We start from the raw sequence: 25,887 nt of genomic DNA, 5'->3' as shown, positions 1-25,887 counted from the left end.
TTTTTGCAGACCTGCTGCATGATTTTGCCAGAGAGCCTGGACATTTTGTTTTGTTTTTGTTTTTTTGGCTTGTCTACATTTTTCCATTTAGACAATAAAGCTTGGGAACATAGTGCTTAAAATGGGCTGAAGGCAGCAGTACCCAGGTACCCTGTATGCTTCCCCCGCCCCCCAGTATTATCAGGCTGGGCTTCAGGGTCCAGATTTTGCTCTTAAAGCAGGAACAGCCACAGGGCTTCTCAGATTGTCCACAAGGACAGATCCGGACTTTTGTGGTGCTCCAACTGCAGGATGTCTGTGTGTGTTTGTGGGAATGAGGGCGGTGTTTTATTTCCTTTGAACCCACAGAGTCTTTATCCTGATGGTTTATCCTGAGGGTTACACGTCCAGGAATCAGCAGGGTCGGGCAGGTCTGACCTCTCCTTTCCCAGCAGGAGAGCGCCAGCGCATGGCCTGGAAACGCTGCTTCTCTCCTGAGGGAAGGCAACACCCACTCCGTGACACTCACTCCTCCCAGGAAGCCGTGATAGACACCCGTGTGGCGCTCTCTCCCTCCGACTGGCGGAGTGGATGTGTCTCGTTATCACAGCAGCCAATGCAGCCGCCATCCCCAGCCAAGCAGAAAGCATGTTCCATTTAAATACACCCACTCCCCAGCAGCGCCCGTAGCCTGGCACCGGCCTCCCGCTCCCGCTCGAAAGGATTGCAAGCCAGGGGAGATTTGCACGGGCACTCTTTGCTGAGGGATTTTTGTTTTGCTTTTGGGGACGTGTGTGGCGGTGTTCCTCGGCGTGCTGCGAGGTGTCTCCCCTCTGAGCCCCGCATGAGGAGAGGCGGGGAATAGACCCAGCGGGGGGAATCCGAGCAGAAGGTCGCAGCGGTTCAGGTCTTATCCGTGGTCAGTTTCACCGGCAAAGAAGTAAACATGGCGAGTGATTCTCCGGCGCGGAGCCTGGACGAGATCGATCTTTCCGCCCTGAGGGTGAGCAAAACCCAAACAAGCCGGCTCCTCATCCCGCCGCCCCTGCCCCTGCCCCTGCCCCTGCCCCTGCGCCCGCCTGGCGCTGCACGAGACAAGTTTGCTATTGTAGGCGCGCGCGGGGTGGGGGTGGGGGTGGGGGGCACGGCTTCGCCTGTGCCCGGGTGATTGGGCTGCAGCGCGGGGCGCGCCTGTTCGCGCGCGCGCGTGAGAGAGAGCAGCCGTTATCGCGCGCGTGCGTGTGTGTATCTCTGTGTGTGTGTGTGTATCTGTGTGTGCGCGCGCGCGCGCGCGCGTGTATCTCTGTGTGAGTGTGTGCGCGCGCGCGCGTCTGTGCGTGTGTGTGTGTGTGTGTGTGTGATGCTTTCTGAAGATCCAAGCAGAGGAACAAAAATCTAACTACAACCGGCTGGTCCAGAGCGCCTGACGTTTCTGTAGCCCGGCCTGCCCCCCGCCCCAGCGAGGTGTGTGTTCACCCGGCTGCCGAGGCGCGGGGGGGATGGAGATCCCGGTCGGTTTTGGGGTCGGCACGGGGCGAGGTGGGGATGAGTCCAGGCGTGTCCGGTCCTCCAGTGGCTGGTGGGCCCGCAGCAGTGTGAGCGCTGGTGCCCAACTAAGCTGCTGCGGCTGCCAGGTAGCAAGCCCTGAGCGCCGGGGCGGAGATGCTGACATTGTGTGTGTGTTGGGGGGGTGGGGGGCTGGCCATGTTGTGTGTGTGTGTGTGTGTGGGCTGGCCTGTCTCTGCGGGTGTGTTGCACCGAGAGGTGTGACTTTCCCTAGCAGCTGGGTTCAGGCAGGTGCCAGAGACACTGGTTTGAATTGTCTCTCTCTCCCTGTTACTCTGTTACACACACACACGCACACGGAGCCTTTAATGCACATACACAAGACACTGCCTTTCCTTCACCCCCGCACTGACTTTAATGCACACACAAAGGGAGGATGTGGCTTTGCTTTTCGTTTGCCCTCAGCGCTGTGGCCATCCTTACAGCAGCAGTCCTCCCCACCCCCCCGCTGATCTGCATGCTCTTGCTTGGGGCCTGGCTCTGCTGCTGCCTCTCCCCTGTCTGGAGCGAGGGGGTGATCGAGTCCATCTTGCTGTTATTGTTGTGAAATTTGCACATAATGATCCCAGAATTATTTCCCTCCTCACCTCCCTTGGCCTCAGGAGAATGGGATGCACCTCTCCTTGGCATTCTCATCAGGCACCAGCTTGTCTTACAGGTCTTGATTAAATATGTGCTTATTAGCTTGCACATTCACCTTTGTAAGTGTGTATTTGTATATACACACACGGGTCGCCAGTGGAACTGAATTGGTGCTGGCTATTAACACAGAGGTGGTAGCGGGGTACGGGGGCCTGGAGGGTCACACCTGGTGGTACAGCTCATTGTTACACATTGACGCTACACCCTGGAGCTTTTATCAAAACAAAAAAGCAGTCATATAGCACTTTAAAGACTAACAAAACAATTTATTAGGTGATATTATTATTACTATTTTATTACTATTACTACTACCATATTTTAGGAGCTTTTGTGTGTGATCATCTTTATATGTTGTCATTAGCTACCCCATCCCCAATTTACTAAAGCTAGGTTCTTATTTGAATTTAAAATGTACTATTTCGATTTCTAATTTACCAAATATGGCAGCCATCACTTTCTTTGTGATCCTTCCTATTCCTTTCCCCTTCCTATTTCTGTAACTCGTTTTCTTCCATCGTTTTGGTGCTTAGACTATATTGCTGATTTCAGCTAACTGTTAGGTTCTGCTCCTTTCAGTGACTAACATAGGCATGGCTGCTGAAATTCCTGTCTGAAGGCTTATTCTTGCTTTATTACAGCAATACGGCTGGCACTGAGTTTTTTTGTGAAAGAAAAATAAATTTAAAGGTGGCATCCACGAAAGACTTTTTGGAGTAGGTTGTAGAAATATTATTTGCTTCAGTGGAAACAAGATTCCTGTCTGATTCATTTGCCCCACTTTCAGGTTTCTGGTTGAATAATGGTGAAATGATTGCTCAGCAGTTCAAGGTGTGGACAAGATTGTAATATTAGGACCATGCATTTTAAAAATAAACATTAAGGTCCAATTCACCTTCACTTGTGCTGGTGAATATCCAGATAAATGTTAACACCCGTGTAAAGGAAATGTAATCTGAGAGAAGAATGAGCTCTGACATAACTGTCCTTTTATGGAACATCAGCAGTTTAATGTTCTTACAACACATTAAGAATTTTTTTAGTACTAAGGATCTGACTGTTTTAAAATTATGTTGTTATATTTTTGTTGTGTGTGTGTGTGTGTGTGTGTGTGTGTGTGTGTGTGTGTGTGTGTGTGTGTTGTCAGCAGGTGGGTTAAAATAACAGGTGTTGTGCAAGATACATTCTGTCCAAAATAATTGCTATTCTTTTGGCCTCTTAGCAGGACTTCGTTTGTATTAAAAAAAATTATTCCAGAAATGGAAATAATTCCAGAAATGGAGATATGAAATCCTTTGCTGAAACTGCATTCATAATGACTCTTGCTATGTACTCTCTCCATGGCATTGTGTGCCTATCCTCCCAACTCCAGCCTCCATTAATTTAGTCAGCCACAAGATCTATTGGCTTAAACAGCATTTAGATGATATGTCTCTCTGTGCTGCCACTTTGAACCCCTGAAGAATGACTGATGCCAATATTCACAGGTGGGGAAGGAGGGCATAGAAGAAAACAAAGGGCATACTGTGAATCTTCACCTACCAAAGTGAAGACAGTCTGTCCAGAGCTCCAAAAATTAAGATACCTGTATTTTGTTGGAGGAAAGATTATTTATATCTTCTATACCAGATAAATTATTCAAGAACAGTTAATTTATGTGAACATTTGACCCTACATGATGAGCCAAGGTCAGCAAGACCCAGGCTGAGCTGCTGCTCTGACTCAGAAGTAGCCCTTAGCAATAGAGATCAATTTTTTTCTCAACATCTAGCTGTGAGGAATATGGCACATGTCATTAACTCATTTGGAACTTCATTCTCTTTTCTAATGCCTTTTTCTCCCACTATGCATGGTATACATTTCCTGGAGGTAACAGACAGTTCCTGGATAGGCACAAAATCCAAAGTGAAGGAATACCAAACACTGAATAATGTAGATGGGAGAGGCCTATTTATGGCACGTTGATTAAACTATTTAAGTCAAACAAAATAGGGGTCCCTAATTTGTTTTGGAATAGATCTTCTAAACTAAATTCATTTAGCACTTAGAATAACTGAAGGTTATTCAGCTGATATGTTGAGGATTTTCAATCATTCCACAGTGTGTGAATCAGAAATCAATAGTAAATTTGCTGCCAGAGCATAAAATATATCAGCGAGGAATAATTTCATAAGGCCCACACAATTTAATTTCTTACAAAATCAGGAAAGCCATGTTGCTGCAGCTTTGTAAATGTGTATGTCTGGGTACAGGAAACATTATCCATTTCTCTAAACGTATGAAATAATGAGAAATAACTCTTTAAAATGTTATAAGCCAGAAGCAGACGGCCATTCAACACTAGGCTGATATAATAGTTCATGCCTACAATCAAATAGGAAATACTAACAGAAACGCTTCTGAAATGTTTCAGAATTCAACTGAAAATTCGTTTTTGTAAATGTACCAGTCAGAAAGATAATATAATGCACAGTAAATGTGCCTATTAATAAGCAGTCAAGTGAACTTACTGCTAGTTCTTAATAAGGAGGTTGTCAGTATTTTTTTCTCCTTGTTTCCTTTTCGGTCAAATAATAGGGGTATATTCTCCATTACAATTGATTTTTAAATGATCTTTATCGAAGATATTTAAGAGCAGGTTAGATAAACATTGGTCAGGAATTAACTAAACGGTGCTTGGTCTTGCTGTGAGGGCAGGAGCCTGGACTTCATGATCTCTTGACGTCCCTTTGAGTTCTAGTATTCTATGATTCTGTGATGTGAAGTTAAATATTGAATAACATGTGAATTAAACCAAGGATCCTGCAAACCCGTTTACACAGAAGCCTTTTAGTGGCCCAGGTGGTCCCATCAACTACTTGACTGAGCAGGAATTTGCAGAATTGGACTGTAAGCAGACATTAATGAATGACATTAAAAAAAATATTTCTGCATTGGTATTTATAACAGCCAGAGACTGGCCCACTACAGTAGTATGTGCATGTGGAATAAACATCTGAAGCAATCAAAAATTATGCATTGAGGTGTGACCTGCTTAAACTACGTGGTTTGGTGAACCTGGTACGCATATTTATGGCCCAGTTCTGCCTCCTTCACTGTTTGTCTCCACTAATCATTTTATAAAGTGCTCATAATCATTGCATCAGTGTGCCTTGGATTTCACACGGAAAGCCAAAGGCACCAGAAAACACAGATAAGGCCTTATATGTTGGAAAAATTATTGACATATTAATCATCCAGAAGGCTGATAAGTATAGTTAATGTCATGGAAAACTGCAAGTGAAGATGATGAAGATATCTAAGAACAGGTAGCAACACAGTTTGTACACTAACATGGATTAGAAAAACAAAACAATATTCATTTGTACTGTGTTGGAAGCTATTATTTTATATTTTTGCCAGTCCTTTCAACATATTTAATAGCAGAACAAACTGAGTTGGCTTGGATATTAGCAGAATAATATTCACATCAGAAATAGTGCAGGCTCTTGAGATACAGATGAGGATATAAGTAACTAGAGATTCAAAAGGACATTTTTGCGACTATTAAATTTACAACCATGCTGTAAATCAGCATACAATAGTGCTCTCTCTGTCAGGTCCTTAAAGATTTTGTTTTTCCTTTAAGAGGTTTTATAACCTGTGTCTCTTTATGGGACCCCTCCCAGATGTTGTGCCACGGCTCAAACATCTACACTGCAGTTTTACAGCCCCACAGTCTGAGGCCCATGAGCCTGAGTCAGCTGCCATAGACCACCTACAGGCAGGGCCTTCTGTAGGGAGTGCAAGGCCTGGGGTAACCCTCTCCAGTACCCCAGGTGCATGACTTCCTTTCTCTCTTTCCCTAAGTCTTGCCCCGTTCCACCCCTTTGCCAAAGTCCCCTCCCCCAAGCAACATGAACTGAGGGATTGTTGGAGGGCCTGGTGCATGGTGGTAGCCAGGGTCCCCCCTCATACATTCACCACAGCAGCGGGAGCCAGATCAACCTGGCAGCCTTCTCCCTACTGCCCTTGTCCAGCTGGCAGTGCTCTGCTTCTCTGCAGCTGTGGGAAGTGGAGCACCCTGTGGTTGGGGTGCTCTGCTTCCTGTTGCCAAGGGTGAATCACATCGAAGTGTGCTGGGAGAATGCGGCAGGGTAGGGCAGAGTGGAGCCGACTGCTGGGTTCTATTATTCGTGCACTGGGCTCTCTGGTAACTCCCCATAACACACGGGGTCCTGTCCATAGGACAGTTGATGGAGCCACTGTAGAGCCCCTCCAAAGCACAGGGCCTGGGACATTCACCCCGAACCATCCTATTGATGGGAGAGCCCTGGCCGTGGGTGTTTACTGCTGTGCTGAAATGCCTATAGATTTTAAGGCCAGAAGCCTTAGACTGATCTTCTGGCTCCTGCAGGCCATAGAATTTTACCCACTCACTGCTGTAAGATCCCCGTACACTCTGGCTGTGTTACTGAAGTTCTTATACTTTAAAGACTGGAAATGATAGAAAATCCCTTATTTACTTTAGTTCAAACAAGCAATTTACCCCTGACCCATGTTGCAGAGGAAGGTGAAACCTGCCCAGAATCTCTGCCTTTCTGACCTGAGGGAAAATTCCTTCCCAACCACAAATATGATGATCAGCTAGACCTGAGCGTGGGCCAGACCTATCTACCAGAAATCTGGGAAAGAATTTTCTGCAATAACTCAGTCCTCTTCCCATCTAGCATCCCATCTGTGGCCACTGGATACATTTGCTAATAGCAGTGTCTGCTGGGCCTCATGTCACCAAGGCGAGCTCATCACATTATCCCTTCCATAAACTTATCAAGCTTAGTCTTGAAACCAGTTGGAGGTTTTGCCTCCAGAACTCCTCTTCAACAGGTGTTCCAAAACTTCACTCCTCTTATGGTTAGAAACATTTGTCTAATTACATGCCTACATCTGTTGATGACCAGTTTATACCCATTTATTTTCCTTCCACCTTTGGTCCCTAACTAAATTAACTCAGCTCCCTCCTCTGATGTATTTTGAGAGAGCCATCCTATCTCCCCCAAACTTTTGTTTTATTAGGCTAAACAATACGAGTGCCTTTAGTTTCCTTTTGGGAGTCAGGGTTTCCATTCCTCTGGTCATTTTAGTTGCCCTTCTTTGAACCTGTTCCAGTTTGAATGTATCTTTCTTAAACAAAGGAGACCAGAACTGTGCAGTATTTCAGATGAGATATCACCAGTGGCTTGTATAAGGGTAAAACATGTCCCAGTCTCTACTGGTAATATTTATCCCATTGCAGGGGATGGCAATAAGCACCCCAGCAGGACAGAAATGGTTTGCTAGGGTTAGCCCCTGTTTGGCCACCTCATGCTTTATAATCAGCATCTGCAGAGACGGCTGCTCGTAGCTCCCAGTGGCTGCAGGTGATTGTTCCCAGACAATGGGAGCTGTGGGAAATGGTGGGCCCACATTGGCTGGGAATGGTGCACTGCAGCCAATGGGTGCTGCAAGTGACCATTCCTGCAGATGATCCAATAAATAAAGCATTTTGCAGCCCCTTTGGGCTAGCCCTGGTGAATTGCAACAGGCCTGTGGACTGCTTATTGGTTATCCCTGCTCTAATGCATTCTAGGTGTGTTAGCAGCCTCTCTCATTGTTTTATTGGCTCATAGTCATCCTGTGATTGACCAGTACACCCAGGTCTTTCTTCTCCTCTGCCACTTCCAGTAATTTCCAATTTATTGCAACAATTCCTGTTCTTAGTGCCTCTGCTCAGGAATTTTCATTTTGTAGTATTAAATTTCATAGCATTTCTGTTACCCAGTTTTCAAGGATCTCCAGTCCTGAAGAATATTCTTGTTTTCTGGACTGAATGTACCTCCCAACTTTTTGTCATCTACAGATTTTGTCAATGTGTGCCCATTTCTGTGCCAAAATCATTAATCAAAACATTAAATAAAATTTGTTCCAAGACTGATCTTTGAGGAGCTCCGCTCCAGCCTGACCATGTCACCACCTCATTTCTCTATAGGATAGATTTCAGTGCCCCAAAATTTAGTTCTTCGAACAGGTATGTTAGTGGGATTGGGCCCCACGGTAGTGCTGATAGCTGCCTTGGGCTCAGAGCAGGGTGGGTGGGAGGCCCAGCCCTCCACTGCCAAAGGCAGAAGGGGCAGGGCTTAGGGTGGTCAGCCTAGGCCCCCCCGCCGTTCTTTTAGAGCTGCCCGTGGAGCAGTGGCACACCGCTCCACAGTGTTTCAAATAGGCCTGTAGCTCTGGCCACCACCACTGCTACTTCAACAGCTTTGGTGGCTGGACCGCCAGTCCCCTTTGGAATGCTGGGCTGGGAGCAACTGTTCCTTCCCCTCCCCCATCTGCAGGCCTGAGCCCTCAAGACTGCCTGCGAGCTACTGCAGTGGTTGCCGTGGCTTGATCAGCTACTGCACAAGCTGTTATCACCGTTTCTCAGCCACTTGAGGGCAAAAGCTGGTCTCAGAAACCAAATCCTATTCTTTCATCACTTTGTGAGCCCACAGTTGCATAACTGTCTTGTATGACTTGTGGTAGCATGTCTGGATTTAACCTGTTTAGCTTCATTTTGTTCCTACATGTCATTTAAGCACATAGCAACCCTTCATTAGTTGGAGAAGGACCTGCTGGAGTGAGAAAGGGGGTTTTAAAAAAGCCAACAACTAAATGTGTGTAGTGAGTATCAAAGCCTGCACTTAGTACAGACTCAGGGTTGTGCCTCAGTACAGACACTTTTGCTTAGGTCAGGGATGGCCAACCAGTTAGGGACTACGAGCCACGTGGATAGAGTGCAAAGAGACACACATTATGTATTTATTTTTATCTATGTAGATAGATAGATAGATAGATATATGGCTCAATGCCCTGCCCCTCTCCCAGAGCCAGACACCCTTAACCCCCACCATCTCAATGCTGGTAACTCACCCAAGCCACCACTCTGTGCTTTGGCTTCATGCAGCTTGAGAGCCCCTCAGACCATTTCTGGTCTGGGCAATGAGATGCAGCCCGTTTCTTGAGTTCCTCCTCCTGAGTGGGAGCAGCTATACTTCTGTCTTTAACTGTAGCATGAGCCTGAAAACCTGGACTCAGAGAGTTGCATCTGTAGTGCAGTTTACACATATCCTGAGATGTGATGCAATATGTTCATAGTCACACAACAGGCTACTGGTGGAGCTGGGGCTAGAACCCAGGGCTCCCACTAGGCTACACTGGCTCTTAAGCCACAAAGAAGCCTTAATCACTTCAAGCTCAGTTACACCAAGTGCTGCATTTAGCAATTAAAAAAAGTCAGTAGCTTTTGATAATTTTTCTCTACCTCCTTTCATTGCTCTGAACTAGGCCTGCACATTGAACTGCCTAATACAGCAGGCAGCAAATGCAACAAATACTGACAGCCTGCATGTAAATGACTTACGATTTCAGAGGGAGATTTGTCTAAAGACTATTTAGAAAATTGAAAAACTTTTTTTTCCCTTTCCAGCACTAATCCTGAGTTTGGGGCGGGGGGGTGCTCAGCTTCTTGCAAGACTGGGTCCTAGCTTTTTGCTTTTGTACCCAAAGAGTTTGGTTAATTGCTTGTTCTGAAAAGGGAGAGAAGTGACTGAAGTTTAAAAAAAATGAAATTAACAAAGAGGCTTAACCATAATTCACTTATAATTTTTTGCATTACTGATTTTGCTATTTTAAATGGCAAACACTTCCATAGCAGAGAAAGGCTCCTACCCTTCCATCCAGAATGTATTTTTTTTTCTTAATTTCCTGCATTTTCACACTTGCTCTGCATACTCACTGGGTCGCACCCCAGAAATTCCAGGTGTGTGTAGTAATCAATCATCATCATCAGTGGAGGTAATAAAATAAGGCAGCCATCACCACTTATACAGGTGGATTTTATGTATCTTAGAGAAGAGCAAACAATATTTCTTCCTTCCAGAATAAGTTAAGCAAATGTGATGTTGAAGCAATTGCCTAGCATAGAACTAACTAACTAGCTCATGTGAATTTAGCAAAGAGTAAAACCAAGATTGTTTAGTTAAATGCTAGTATAACAGGAATTGCTGAAGGTGAAAGATACTGACCTCCATCTTGTGACAGGAACATTGGCTTTGGAAATGAGTTGGTCAGAAGAGGTAGGGTGTCTATGTGGAAAATTTGACTTTTTTTCATTTATGGCTTTTTGATGAATTTTTTTTTTTTAAGGAAAACAGGTGTTTTCTATGAAAATCTTCATTGAGCCAAATAAGTAATTTTTAGGGGAAGGAGGAAGTTTCACTGGAAAATTTTTGACCAGCTCTGACTGAGGAGATTTGAACTTGTTTGTGGAACACCTGGGCAAAGATATCTATCAGTGTGTTACATTCTGACATGAACCCAGAGGAGCAAACTCTAGAGGAAAGGGCCAACTTTGAATTTTCTGTCCCCAATAGTAGTAGTTTTAAAAAGGAGGGAAAGGAGACCTTTCTGAATTTTTGATGGGCTATGTGTATGTCTTTTGACTATGGAGGAGCTAGCAGAAACTGCACAATTTAAATCCTGTTTGTTGACAAGCCAGATATTAGGCAGGCTCTACAGCCTTGACCCTGACCCACGAAGTCTGTTCCCTTACAAATGAAAATCAATTCCCTTTCCCTCAGGTCTTAGAGTGCCAAATATGCCTTATTAGTTGGGGTAACTTCCAAATGAGCACTGTTTTGCAACAGGCACATCTGCCAAATGTGTTCTGTTAGGGATACTTGCTGGGGAAATAAAAGATCATTCAAAGGTCACAGGTCCTGGCTTTACCCATTAAGCCAATGAGCAGGTAGTCTCACCAGGAAAACTGTTGATTTCACATTGTACTCTTGGTTTTTAGATAGCACTGTGTGTGGTGGATGTGTGTGTCCGAGAGAAAAAATGGCTTGAATTATTTAAGAGAACTGGGATGCTATCAGTCGTGAAGTGGAGGGCAGAATGATAACTTCATGGGTAGTCTCTGATAGTCGGAAAGAGAACTTCTGCAGTGCAGCCTGTAATTTTGGTATGGGAGTATAGAAAGTTCCATCCATTAGGAAGCCTTGATCATCCAACAAAGGAGGCCAGGGACCATTCCTCTGTTTAGGATAGCTGAGACTTAAGCAATCCAGATCGTGTCACAGTTGTGAACTGAAAAAGAGATTTGCCTGCTGTAAGAAAAATGTCTTGTTCAGTTTGTCCTAGAGCCTGGAAAGGAGCACTCCCTCCTTAGGAGCAAGTCCTCAACAGTTTGGTAGGCGTAATGTACGTTTCTTAATGACCCCACTTCCAAAAGTGTGTGTCTGTTCATTTGGCTATAAAAGGTGTATGAAACACTGAGAAACTGTGTCTGCATGCTTCCTCTGTGGAGTGCTTTAAAGAGCTAAATCACTCAGTTGCACCTTGTTTTGAAAATGGCACATTTTAGGTGCAAAAGATACAGCAGAATATGAATGTTTCTTAACTAGGAAGAATCCGCAATTCATTTGGGTAAGTCAACACATCTCTCACTTCTTTCCTCTTTTTATTTGTTTACTTCTAAGATAAATTAATAGCAGGGAGGTAAAAGTTAATCAACATTCCTTCTCTAGCTCCTCCTATTGCCTAACTACTATATTGCATTGCATGTTGTATATTGTGACAATCTCCAGTCATTGTGTCATGTTCTATCTCCTGGAGAAGGCAGATGTTGTTAGAGGGGTACCAAGTGCCGCTATGATCACTGCAATACTTAAAGGCTCTTCCGTTAGCCACGTCTTTGAGGGCCTCCTTGAAATCTTGACTTTACACCTCACCCCCCAAACGTGCATGTCTTACTCACGGATACAAATGATTGATACGGTGAACATTTTGGCAAGTGTGACTTTTTCAAGAGTATTTAGCATTGGCCAATGCCACTCCCCATGAGTTAATAGATGTTTACCACTGCTGCCAGTGGGTGCTGAGTCAGTCCAATGGAAAACACTTTATGGGCTTAGATCTTTTGAGACCTTGTGAAAAGAGAGGCCTATGTTTTCAAATGTGGGTGCCTAATGTCAGGCGAGTGAAATCAAGCCATCCTGACTCTGCAGAGGTGTGGAGTATCCACAGCTTGAAATCAATGGGAACTGCTACTTGAGCTCAGTGTGTCTGAAAATTGAGACACGTTTATTAAGGTGCTCAATTCTAGGCAGCCAAGGTTGCAAACATTGGTCAAAGTGAATCCAGGTATGGGCATGTCTGGTGACAGACTTTGCCAGACCCTGGGTAAGGTTGGGGAGTCAGCTCTGGATCCCTGGAAAGGGCAGGGCTGTGGGCTAACCCCTTCCTCTACCTGTCATTGCTGCGGGGACCACACAGCATGGTGCTCTGGCAGTGCTGTAAGGGGAACAGGACTCTGGCTGCTTCCATAGTAGCCATAGCATGGAGCCTTGGGCCCCTTTGTATCATCAGGCCCGCCAGAAACTGCTTTCTTTAGCCCCCAGCTCCTCCCCATTGATGGCCATGAAAGCCAAATGTGCCTGGAATTTTTTTTTTATTCAGTGAACAAAATGGTATTGACTTTATGTACAGCAGCTTATCTTCTAAACCAGTGGTGTCCAAGACAAAACTTAGCTGTTGCCACAGTGCTTCCCTCACCCCCAGCCAGTCACCCTTTCCCCCAGTCACCCGCGCTGCAAACTCACTGGAGCCGCCACCATGAGCGAGCCGCAGGAAGCGCTGCTGCCGCTATGAGCTTGTCCCACCAAGTGGTGGGGTGTGTGCATGGAGGGTGCTCCATGTGTGTGGCTCTAATGAGCTGCTTCACCACTCCGCACTGTCCAGTTTGCCACATGTGGTGAACAGACAGTGTATTGGATACCACGGTACTAAACAATATAGCTGGCTGTTTCGATGTTCCCTTCTCAAGAGACCAAATTGCATGGTGGATGAATAGCCTGCATGTTTTTCGGTTTAAAAATAAAAGGCTCCCCAGAGTGCTAGATGCTCCCCCAAAAGCCTATCCCTTAAATATACTGGATGTGGGGATAGGACATCTTCCTGTATGTTAAAACAACCAGGACTCTGGTGGCAATTTAAAGGCTAACAAACTTGTTAGGGTGTTGGGCCAAAAGCTTTCATGAGTGTTATGTACCCCAGGCAGTAAAAACTCAATAACTTCCACACTGTTTCAGGTGGAAATGAATCCTGATAACCCAGGTAACACCTTTGCTCCCATTTCCCTACCCACAATAGGCATGGTGACTTCATCTGAAACACAGTGGTCCTGGCAGACCAGGCAATTTTCCTTCTTGTTCAATATTCACTATTAGCACCTGCGCTGCCAGTGTCTGTGGGGGGGGGTAGTCATGCAGTACGGAGCATCTTTTAAATTGCCAATGCCCTGGGGAGGAAGAAAGCAGGAAGGGAGGAGGTGAAGCAGTCCTCTTGCAGTGTTGCCTGGGCCCCAGGTTTTAAAATTATAATGGCTTTAAATAGGTTTGCTTTTCTGGCCACGCAGACAAGCTGTCTTCTTTGCAGTGAGGCTTTGGCCGTTCGATATTGATTAGCTGAGACACGGTGGAGACTCTGTGGTCTTCCTTGTGTCCCTCTGTAGAGATCAGTGTATAAGCGTGTTCGGGGAGCTTGGACCGCTAATGGAATTGCGGTAATGAGAGCTTTGCAGATCGTCTCCAAACTGAAATACTCAGACACAGGGCCCAGTGAGGCTCTTTTTAGGGTGGGACTGCTGAGGTGCACCTCCCCTACCTTTTTGCACTCCTCACTGCTGCAGACTGGTGTGGCACCAAGAGCTGCCAGCTCTGCAGTACTGGAGGGACCAGATGCCATTTGCAGCAAATGTCATCTGGTCTGGTAGTGTTGGCAACTTAGCCACAGCTGCAGAGCTCCAGGCTGGCAGCAGGACTCAGAGCAGCAGTGCAGTGCAGTCTTCAGGGATGCCCATGGACAGCAGGCCCGGAGCCCATGGGAACAGTGGGTGGCATGACCCTGGCAGGCACCAGGGCCAGCAGGGCATGCGGTTGGTGGGACCCTGGAGGGACTGCCCCAAGACTGGATATGGTAAAGCTGGATGGAAAACCTTAGGGTACTTCCTGCACCCCATGACAGTGACTGCTGCCTCCTGTCTGGGCTGCTACAAATATAAATACTGCCTAGAACTTTGCAACTGGTGAACATGATAAAAATGGACAAAACCGGCTTTCTCAAGCTAAGGGCTCTTCCCCAGTGGTGATGGACAGAAATCTCAGCCATTAACTCCGCACTAATATTAAGTGAGGGTTTAAAGGGCATCAGGAGTGCTGTGAAAAGGGGAGGAGAGCTGGTTGTGGCAGAAATGAAAGGGAGCAATTGGAGGGAGTTGGGGTGGTGAGAACACCCCTATTCAGGCTGGCAGAGCTCATCTGCTTCACTTTGCTGTCCCGAGAGTGATTAATTTAAGCCCATGTTTCAGGACTTTCCTGAATTGGGGCTTCTGTCACAAGTGTAAACTCCTCGTCAACAATGCTGTGTTGCCTGCCCTTGAAACTAGAGAAGAAGATTGTGAAATATTCAAATAATTTTATTTGAATGCTAGGAGTGCTCCCATTGAAACCATGGACACAACTGAGCTAGGGACTATGCAAAACCAGAGATGATCTTGGAAAAACTTCAAATCTAAGTAGCCAAGGCAGAGGGGGGTGAGGGGTGGGGTGGGGTGGAGGGGCAGTAGTATTGTATTTCCATCTGTAAAATGGAATCAACAAGTTTCACAAAAACTCAACCAGTAAAGCACTCAGATGTGCTTAACTTTAACAATGTGAGTAGTTCTACTGAAGTCAGTGGGACTGCTTACATGTCTGCAGTTTAATCATTGGCCCTGATCCAGCAAAGCACTAGTGATTTGCTGGCGGTCATTGTTTGGGATCTTCTTCGCACTCCTCCTTAAACACGCCTTTGGATCTTCAACAGAGGGCATCTTTTTTCACACAAGATCTGATGGGAAACTTTAATCTTGCAAGGCTGAAAGCTAAATCTAAGGTGTGGAAGTCCTCATCAGAGATATGCTGTTCGCAGATGGTGCTGCTGTCGTGTCACACACAGAAGACCAGCTTCAGAAGCTGCTGGATCGGTTTTCCAAAGCATGCAAGGACTTTGGGCTCTCCATCAGCCTAAAGAAGACAAATTCACTTGCTCAGGATGTTGCTGTTTCTCCATCAATCAGCATTGACAACTATATGTTAGAGGTCGTCCACGAGTTCATTTACCTCGGGTCCACCATCACTGACACCCTGTCTTTGGAGACTGAGCTAAATAGGAGAATTGGTAAAGCAGCCACAACTCTGTCCAGACTCAGCGAGAGAGTGTGGAATAACAACAAGCTGTACACTCACACCAAAATGCAAGTCTACAGAGCCTGCATCCTCAGCACCCTCCTTTACGGCAGCGAGACTTGGACCCTGTACACCCACCAGGAAAAGAGGCTGAACGTCTTCCACTTGCGCTGCCTCAGGTGCATCCGTGGAATATCGTGGAAGGACAGAGTGTCCAACACTGCTGTCCTTGAGCAAGCTGGAATCCCAACTATGCATGCCCTCCTCAGGCAGTGGCAGCTCCACTGGCTTGGCCACGTCCACAGGATGAATGATGGAAGGATCCCAAAAGACATCCTATATGGCAAGCTAGCCTCTGGCAAAAGACCTCCCGGACGCCCCAGCTGCGCTACAAAGATGTTTGCAAGAGAGACCTCAGGGAAGTAGACATCAAGCCAGACAGCTGGGAGGAGCTGGCAGACGATCCCAGCAGATGGAGGCAGGAACTATACAAGGGCCTTCAGAAGGGTGAGTTGAGGATCAGACAGCAGCAAAGGAGAAGCGAGCCCACAGAAAGCACAGCAAGGAGCTGCCAGACACCCATTACATATGCAACAGATGCAGCAAGGACTGTCACTCTCGTGTGGGTCTTCACAGTCACAGACAACGCTGCAAATGAGGATGCCAAACAGAACTACGAAGGGCACGTTCCATAGTCTACGTAGACTGAAGGATGCTATTACTGCTACTACTCATTGGTCACACAGGAAGTCTGTAGTAGAGCCAAGGGCTGAACTCTCATTTCTTGATATCCTATTTAAGGTTTAAGTCACAGGGCATTCTCTCTTTCCAAGCTCTCATCTCTGAGGCTGGAAATAATATATATTAAATCCTATTGGACCAAACTATCAAAGGGGCCTTTACTCGGCTTCTAAACTTGGCCGCCCTCAAGCAAACAGCCTTTGAGCATGGAAATTGTGAGCCAAACATTTGGCTGCTCTGCATGTGAGGGTGCAGGACTTCCCCCCCCCGCACCCCCCACAAGAGTGCAGGTCCAATATTCAGCTTCATCCCGCAAACTCTTGAGTACATAATGTGAGTCAAGTTGCTCAGTGCCTGTTTAACTTGGAGGCCACTTATAAAATGTCTTGTTAAGACAGCTGTTAAGAGTCCATGCTCTGGAATGTACAGAATTGTTTGTTAGACTGGACAATACATTTGAAAACTATTTTGAAATAACTCACTCTATGAGCCTTGTTCCACTATATTGGGAGTCTGTCTGTTTTGCAGTCTATGGACCTGAAGGGTTCTCTGACACCCTTGTGGAAGCTATTAGTTGTTGTTAATGCAGCAGAGTTAACTGCCACTGTGGGCCCCCAGACAAGGTGGGAGGCAGTCCTGCCTCTCCAGAAACAAGAGTGGAAGGGGTGGGCCCTAAGGCAGCAGCCCTTAGCACTACTCGACTTGCAGTACGGGCCCCCTTCCCCTTCCCTCAGAGCAGCGTGGAGGGGCACATCAGTGTGGCCATGACACTTTAAAGGGGCCTGGAACTGCAGGCACTGCTGTGGCCAAAATAGCAGCAGTAGTTGCTGGAGCCCTGTGCCCCTTTGAAATGCCGGGCCCCAGGGGTATCTGCCCTTCCCTTCTCTGCCCCCTCGGCTGGCCTGTGTTAACGCGAGTGGTAACTGTGACACTAAAAACCTACACTAGGCAATTCTGTCTTTCATTAACAATTTTATTTGGTTATGGGGATGGTGTTCAGAGCTAAGTATATCTGGTGCAGGATAGAAAGATAAGGAGGAAAATATTAGAAGTGACAACATAAAAAACAGGAAATTTATAAATACTTGGAATGTGCTGATCTGCTGTCTCCTGGTATTAAATTACCTAGATTTTCAGTTCTCACTCTTGTGAATCACCTGTTTCTGTGGTCTGGTATTGGGTTCCAAAGGCACTACATGGTTACACTGGATGTGGAATGAGCATATCATAGAACTGGAGGGAACCTTGCAAGAGCATCTAGGCCGCTCCCCTGCACTCATGGCAGGGCTAAGTAGTATGTGGACCAGTGCTATTCTGTACTAGGAAGTAAAAAGCAAGTGGGTAACTGAAGGTAAGAGTTGGTCAACATATGCAAAATGAGCATAACAAAACTACTTTTCCTGAAAGGAAGTAATTGAGGGCAAGTTATTGTTTATGATGATGACCTGGCCCAGGTGACTCACATAATGCACTATAATGAGTCACTAGTTAATGATGACCTGCAGAGGAAAAGTGCCCAGTTTCAGGAAATTTATGACTAATTCAATAACCAGGCTAAACAAGTGCATTTAGCATGTTGGTACCTAAAATGTACCTCAAAATAGCTGGTATTTAGAACCATAAATGCATCTCTGCCAGTCACCCCAGTTGGCCAACTAGCTGGTCTCTCTCACGGGTGGTAAAAATGTCATCTTAGCGAGATTTTAGTATGTGGTCAAAGTTTATATTAGGGGTATATTTTATAAAGGTTTAGTGAATGATTAAGAAGCATTATAAGCCTGTTCTAAACATGAACATCCGTTTGGCCCCCGTGACAACTGACTAATACCGATTAAATATTGTTATATTCTAATCAACCTTTAAGCATGACCTAGCCTATGTCAATACACTGCTTTACACACACATACAAAGGCAAGGCCCCTTCACTGAGGAACTGATAATCTGAAGGCTAGATGGGGACTTCTAGGTTAGAGGCAGCCCTTGGATCTCCTGACTCAAATGCCTGCCTCCAAGTCAGTATTTCTTCCCCTCTGGCTTCTTTGCCCCATGGGGAAGGGTCGCGATTTGCCGCTGGCCTGAGGCTGCTAACCCTCTGAATTTTTTTTCTTTTAATTTTTATTTCCCGTCTCATGGTGCTGGGTATCTTCTCTTCAAGCCCTGTCGGCCACAGTCTGGGGACAAGGAGAGAATCTGTCACTTTTTTAACAGTCACTTTGTATGTCTGTGGGGAAAAAAGCTCAAGCTGCTCTCTAGAACACTGATAATGGCTCTGAAACTGGGATTGCAAATAGTGAGAACCCCCCATTTATTAGTTTGAAATGTTTTGGTATTATTTTAGGGGGCCTAACTTGTAACTTTAAGCACAGGGGCAGATAGTACTGCAGAAGAGCAAGTTGAGTCCCCTTAGCTAGAGCCAGACTGGCCAGCAGGTAAGGTAGTGAAGACCCCAGACATCAACCTTCCCCTGCCGCCTGCTCCAGAATGGCCCAGACAGGTGCTGTGGATCCTGCATGACCAGATCCAAAGTCTGGGTGGGGCAGACAAGGTTGCAAGAGGACTTTTGACTGCCTTATGCAGTCACAGTCATGCCTTAAAATTGGTTACATGCAAATAATGAAAGGTTCTGGGGAGGGGACATTAGCAGGAGATGGAAGGAGATGGGTTTAAAGGAGAGAGCCAGTCTAGCCAGCAGGAAAACAGCTGCTTTATTTAGTGATAGGCCTACTTGAAGGTTAGGAGAAGATCATCATGGGGCATTTGAAGGCAAATGGGATTATTTCTGATGAGACCCCAGCCTTGAGAGACAGTCACACAGGATTTAAAAAAAAAATCAAAGCTTAAAGCCCTTAATCTTACCCTCTTCTTTCTAAATTGTATTTTTGTCCATTTCTTAAATGACTGGCAGTGATCCAAAAGAAGATTCTTTTATTGTTTTTTGCTTAAAACAAACCAAACCCACCTCTTCTGTTAGGTGATGTCTTCCAACTCCTCTTTAAAAAGCCTGCATAGAAATTTGCTAGGATTCCCATAGTGTCAAATGTTTCCAAGGCTTCAGACACTCAAAGACAAGCCAGAGATGTAATTCTGCTGCCTTTCCCCTTGGGACAGCTGGTAACAGTTCTTTAATTAAGGCTTCTTGATTCTCTAGCCCAGCCGAAGCTGTCAGGCTGATGACCCCTGAATGCCTTATTCAGAGCTTACTCTTCATGACATCCACTTTTTATTTTAATACTTGTTTTGAACTGCTCCATCATTAGCATGGTGTGCTTGCACTGTGCTGCTTCTGGAGGGCCATCATGCCATGCAGAGCCTTGTTCCCATCCTTTCACAGTCCTTTTTCATTTCTATAAAAGGAAGAAGCCCCTGGGGTGGCTTGCCAAGGAAGATCTGTGGCCATTTAGTCATGCTCTGAGAGCATTTGGTTTTCGTTCACCTTCAGCAACTAATTTCTCAGTTCCAGATTCTTCTCTGGTTTTCTTCTCAGCCACATTGAAAGACAATTCAGATACACTGTGTCCTGTTATACCTCATTTCAGTCTCAACTGAGACTGAGTATGTATATTTGGTGTAGTCTGTCAGGGTATCAAAGACCAGTGATAGCTGGACAAATCTGACATTGCCTTCGGTAGATCACCACCTCTGGAACATTTAGATTTTATAAGGCAAGCCATAAGCCTTTTCCTTAGTTTTGAGAACACAGGCAGCCCACATAACACATTGATTGTGTGTATCTGATCTGGGTGAATAATCGGAACTCTCTGGATATAAGGTTTGCATAATTCAAAATCTGATCAGCCTTTGAGCTGGGTTTGTAACCTGCAAATTATTGAAAGTGCTATGAAGCTCTGATTTACTGGAGTCATTGAGTGCACCAAGTTGCAGGCATCTGACCTGAAATGCACATGTCATCTCTGTTGCACAATACATAAAGAAACTCCTACTGGCGGTAGCTTTCAGGGAAAATCTGTCCAGGACACATTCTTTCCTACTTCCACAAACAAATTGTATCTTTGGATGATTGACTGTGCGGGGCCTTGTCAATAGAAGTCTTTCCCTCTGAGTCAGGCCCTACGGTATGAAGCTTAAATAAGCAACCTATGAACAGACTGAAACATAGGTTCAGATTCCTGAAAGCGCAAAATGCACATCCTGAGATTGACTGGAGGAGGAAATGTTACCTAGAGAAGGTGGCATGAAACTCCTGTGCCTTACTGGAATTTAGGAAAGTAATTATTTCAGCTGGTTTGATTAGCTAAAACCAGAAGTAGTGCTGACAAAAAACATTCACACGCACCAACTTTAGCTGACACAGGCTTGTGGCTAAAAGCTGCATAGTGTAGACATACCCTTAGGGCTATGAAAGCCAAATACTAGCTCACCCCACTCAACCAGTGGCGTTCAACCTTTTTCATTTGCAGACCCCTAAAAATTTTTAAGTGGAGGTGTAGACAGCTTTGGAAATCCTAGACAGTCAGCAGACCGCAGGTTGAAAACTATTTATATAGGGATGACAACCCTTTACAGATCCCTGAGACATTTTCTGTGCACTCCTGGTGACCACAACAAACTGTCTGAAAACCACTTCCCTTGAGTTTCCAGGAGTTTTTCCTTTGAAGTGGTGTAGCAATTCAGGCTTCTCATGCCATACTCTGCCTTTCCTGCATATATGCATAAAATCACTTTGAATTCAAAGGCTTGGACTTGCAGTCTTGACTGCAGCAATGTTCCAATGGAATTGAATGAGTTGAGTTTGAATTGAATGCAACTTTGTTTTGCTGAAGTAATGATTACAGGAGCAGATCCCTAACACCATCCAGGATAGCAGTATTGCAAGACTAGCCCATCATACGCACAGCCTTATCAGAGACAGGCCATACCTCAGGGAAATTATTTCACAAACATTTCTGAGATTTATTATGCAATGTCATGTGATATTTGTGTGAGGTAGAAAGCCCAGGTTACATAACTTTCTTGTGAGTGTAGCGTGTGAGCCTGTTTCAAGATTATGCAAGTAGCAAGTGCTGTGGTTGCAGAACTCTGCAATGTGCCCTCTCACATTCACTTTCTGTTTCAGAGTAAGTTAACGCAGCTACTTACGCTTCAAATAAAATTATAGCTCAATGAGATACTAAAATAAAGAAAGTGGAAGTGAAAGTTTTATTTTTCGCAGTCGAGTTTGTGAGCCAGATCATTAGTTGGTAGTCTGGCTCGGAGGCGTGGTCGGTTGTGAACACCTCTTAACAGGGGAAAGGTCTGTTTTCAGTCACGTTGGTATCAGCAAAAGGTTCTTGGAACCACTTACAGCTGAAATTGTTTTTTTGTTTTGTTTTATTTTTTTTTAAAATCAGTTCCAGCCTGCTGACTCTGCTACAATCCCAGCTCCCTTCGTACGACGACTAGGGCGTTTGGGAGAGATGGTTTGCCAAATCCAGGAGGGCCAACGCCCACTGCAAGCCCCAGGGCAAGGTGTGGGCTGTGGGCTCCATGTGCTGAAAGGTGTGGAGCCTTAGAGGGGCACAGACAAAGGCAGCCAGCCCTTAGTGCTGCCCAGAGTACAGTGTTGGGCCTCCTGCTTCACAGCCCTCAGTACCTGTGTGGAGCGATGGAGTGACACTCCTGTGGCACTTCAAAGGGGCCCAGAGCTCCAGTCCACCACCTCTGCTACTGTGACTGGGAGCTCTGGGCCCCTGTGAAACACTGAGCCCCTGTGCATTTGCCCTTCTTGTCTCCACCCCAGTGGGAGGATCTTGACCAAATCTGAATATTTCTTCCCAGGCAACCTGCAACCTGAGGCCCATGTGAAGCCCATCGGGTTCTATGTGTGGCCCACAAGATATTTTGGTTACTGGTGCCTATTTGCAGGGCTGCCGGATTCTGTCGATTTTTGTCTGTGTAACTTTTTTATGTACCACTATTGCGAAAGTGCCACAGAGGTAAAAGCAACAGCACATGAAGTCGGGTGTGAGCTGATTGCCCGCATTGATTGTAAAAGCCATGTACTCCCTCTGCATCCAGTCAAAGCGCTGCTACGGTTCCATTAGAACACCCTGCAAATTCTGGCTACACCAGCACAGTTAGCAAAGCTACTCTAACCTGGGAAAACATCTTGGTTATGACAGTCTTGTGGTCCATTGAGGTGAAGGAGGGTCACTCATGCAGCCTGCTTGCTAACTAGCTTGACTATTGCTATGTCAGACATATTGAGGGGAACTATTAACTTGCACATTTTATATGAAATAACCTATATTCCCAAGAGGACAATCAACTAAGATTTCTGAAGCCTTTTTATGTGCTTTGCTGGGGCCATGAATACTTTTCATCCCATGTCTGGAGAATATCTCTGTGGTGCGAGTTTGAGAGAGAGGGTAGTTATAGACAATGTTTTCAAGAATTCATGGCCAGATTTTCGAGTGCTGAGCGCCCAAACATGGGCTAAACTTTGCAAATAGCTCAGCCCTCCATCCTCTGCACAAGGACACCCTGAGGAAGAAACAAATGACCCTTTCTCACTGAGGAGATGTCCTATCTGGAGCTGGACAGAAATTGGCAGCTTTAGTAGAACTGTATGTATTCGGTTACTCTGATGGTTGCTGCTGTCCCGGACCAGTTGTAGCTTGTATATTTTCATTTACTTAATAGCTGTACCCAGTACAGCTGCCATCATTTTTGAATGACCACTTTTTAAAGGCACTAATTTCATGTTACTCCCTTAAGTCTCTATTATTTCTACATAGCAGAAAAGGAATTTTAAAAGTTTACCATATTTAGACCTGCAAATTACACTGGCTAGAAGTAAAACAGTTCAGTTGACTTGGGTGCACTCTCCAGGGCCCATGAGTAAACACTGCTTGTCCACCTCCTTTTACTCCATTTATTATGTACCCCTTTCATGGCAGGAGCTTCAGCTTATTTAATAATGAATCTATCCGTAGGAGATACAAATGAGACCTCTTATGGGGTAAGGAATGTTGTATCTTACCCGAGGTGACTCCAGAAAAAAGGGGAGTGGGGTGGTCAGAGCTATGAATAGAAATTAGAGCTGCTACTTCCCCATCTTGTACGGTAACTCTCTACTGCACTGCTGCTTTAGGATTAGATGAGGTATGGTCCTAAGTGTTTTTGATGCTTGCAAGAGCTGCTGAACAAATTCCATTAAGTAAATGTGTGTCTTGTAATCTTGCCAAAGGCAAAATGCTAGTGTTGAAATTTGGAAGGGGAAATCACTTGCAGGTTTGAATTCCCAGCAGGAGAGGAAGATTAAAAAAGTGAAGATTCCGGACAGGAAAAGGCGACACCAAGTTGCGGAGACATCCCAGCAGAGGGAAAGGCCAATACAAGGAGGTTTCAAGGAAATGAAGGACAAGTGTGTGGATAAATCCAGGTCCAGGCTTATTTTTAAGGGAGGGTTCCCTGTCTTTGTATTCCTACGTAGAGTTGTATTAACACGTCATCCTTTGCACCTTTATTTCTGAAATGTACAGCAACCTCCATTCTCTATCACTTCTCCCAGCTTTTGCAGCCAGAAGTCAATTTTCATTCTCTCTGGGCTTTACCAACTAAAAGTCACCAATTCTACAGTTAGTTCTTCATTAGCTATAAAGGAAAAAGCACCAAACCAGGTAATATGTAAATATATTCTCCCCCTTCCACAGACATTCTAATACCTCTGCTCAGTGTGCTAGGAACTTTATGCTACAGTTGTGCACCTGACCTCTCCTGTGCTGGGTAAAGTTACATTCTCTGAGGAACGCTCACAGTGGCTCTGTCTTTGCCAGCAGTAGGAGGCTCTCTCTAAACTAAACTAGAAACACTACAGCAGCACAGCTTCAGCAGTGTAGTGCTTCAATAGACAGATGCTCAACAGCAACCAGAGGGTCCTTCCAGCTGAGAGGTAGGTATCCTGTTGACAGATTTCAGGGTTAGACCAGCCCTTAGCCAGCCAGGTCACTTCCCTCATGCAGTATCATGGTGTTAACTTTGACGACACCTCTCTTTCTCACTGGTTTGTATTCAAGGTGAATTTCAGTAGAACATGTAGGGATAGTCCCACAGAGCAGATTCAGCCTGTTGAGCAACTCATTCATTTGTACTTTCCCATCTATTCCCCAGCAAGTATCTGTTTGTACAATACATGCTTGCAGGTCCTTTCATCAGGAATGAGAAGTGGCACACCCTGCATGCCACAAAACCACCAGTACAAAGTTATTACATGCAGCTTGTGACTCAAGGGCCAGCTTGGGTAAATTAGTGAAACAGCTTCCTTGTCATGGGAGTTCAATTGTACCATACCTAGTGGAATAAAGTAGGTTGAAATCAGTGCTCTCTCTCTCCTAAAATCCTCTTTCTCTTTCTCGGGTGCACATGCCATTAGCAAAGTAGAGAAGAGCTACACTCTTTAGACAACAATTGCAGAGATGCTGATTTAATACCACCCGGCCCCACATGGCTCTCTTATCCTCTGGAGGTGGGTGCTGCAGCAATAAGTGTTTGATAGGCCCAGAAGCCGGGTGTCCATCCCACACAAAGCTTGGCCAAGAGACAGTGGGGCAATTAGACTGCACCTGGAAGAGAGCCCGAGACAGACAAAGGCTAAATGATGATGCCTCACTGGGCAGGGATTGGCTAAGCTTGTATAAAGTCAAAAAGATGAGACTAGCAGGGGACCCACAGAGACAGTGGTATTATCATGTTGTCTTTGGCGTGCTTATTGCTGAAATGTGTGGCTAGCTCCTCTCTGTGTCATTTCTGCAGTCGTGCCCTGGGAAATGGAAGGTATGTTTGTGGCTATGGGAAGTAGTCTACTACTGGTCTCAGGGAGACAGGTTAGAGAAAAGGTCCAGAAAGGTCTAGAGAAGAACCTTGCTGGACTCCAGCTTGGACTAGGGCAATTGTCTGCTGTCTGCATAGGCACCAGGGATGTGCACAAAAAAACTAGAAGTACACTGCTCTCATACGAGCTGTGTGTTTGCAGAGTTTTGTGGCTGGGCAGCAATTCTTGGAAAGAAAAAGAACGTACCTACAATTTCTGTAAAGTGGGGGGGTGCTGCCTCTGTATGCTCATTGGTCAAGAAAGAATTAATGCAGTCCAAGGGATGATCTGGGGAACAGGACTGTAGCTTGAATCATCTGTTGGTGAGGACAAGAAACTGCTTTGTGGGGGAGATGTGGTTAGAAATAGGTTAGGGCAACATGTCCGCTACTCTAACCCATAATGCTAGGCATGGACTGGAGCTTTTTTCCCAGTAGGAAAGCAGGCTGGAATTAGCCTTGTGGGATGAGAAGGACCTGAATGGTCTGAAACAGGCCCTCTGCCTCTTCAGTTTTTCTTTAAGTGAAGTGCATGATCCAGGAATCCCAACATAGCCAGCACCTTGCTGGCATCTTAGCCTTACGTGGCTTGCCTTGAAAAACGTTTAGTGCTTTGCCACACTCACAAAAACACTGATGTGGGGGCTGATAGCCCTTTGGGGCAGCTCATAGACATAAGGCCATCTACTGCAGGGCTGCAATCTAAAGTGCTTTATTTGTATTACTATAGTGCTTTGGAGCCCTAGCTACGGACTAGAACCCCGTTGCACTGAGCACAAACAGAACAAAAAGACAGAAACCCCTTGGAGTGGAACTAACTTCAATAAATATGGAACACTATTTTTAAGACAGTAAGCAAATCTTGCAG

General features: G+C 45.5%; 1 protein-coding gene across 8 annotated transcripts in view; it reads left to right on the top strand.

The window, feature by feature from the left end:
• Positions 1-558: 558 nt before the first annotated feature.
• The window catches only part of TNIK (TRAF2 and NCK interacting kinase), a 319,291-nt gene continuing 293,962 nt past the window's right edge, over positions 559-25,887 (top strand). For all 8 annotated transcript variants that reach the window (XM_075004331.1, XM_075004329.1, XM_075004324.1 and 5 more), the window contains exon 1: positions 559-982. In XM_075004331.1, the coding sequence (XP_074860432.1) occupies positions 926-982 (57 nt within the window). In that variant the 5' untranslated portion in view covers positions 559-925. The remainder of the gene's footprint in view (positions 983-25,887) is intronic.

This window comes from Carettochelys insculpta, chromosome 10, assembly GCF_033958435.1.
Source record: "Carettochelys insculpta isolate YL-2023 chromosome 10, ASM3395843v1, whole genome shotgun sequence".
Taxonomy (NCBI): Eukaryota; Metazoa; Chordata; order Testudines; family Carettochelyidae; genus Carettochelys; species Carettochelys insculpta.
This window is presented reverse-complemented; position numbering and strand designations above follow the sequence as displayed.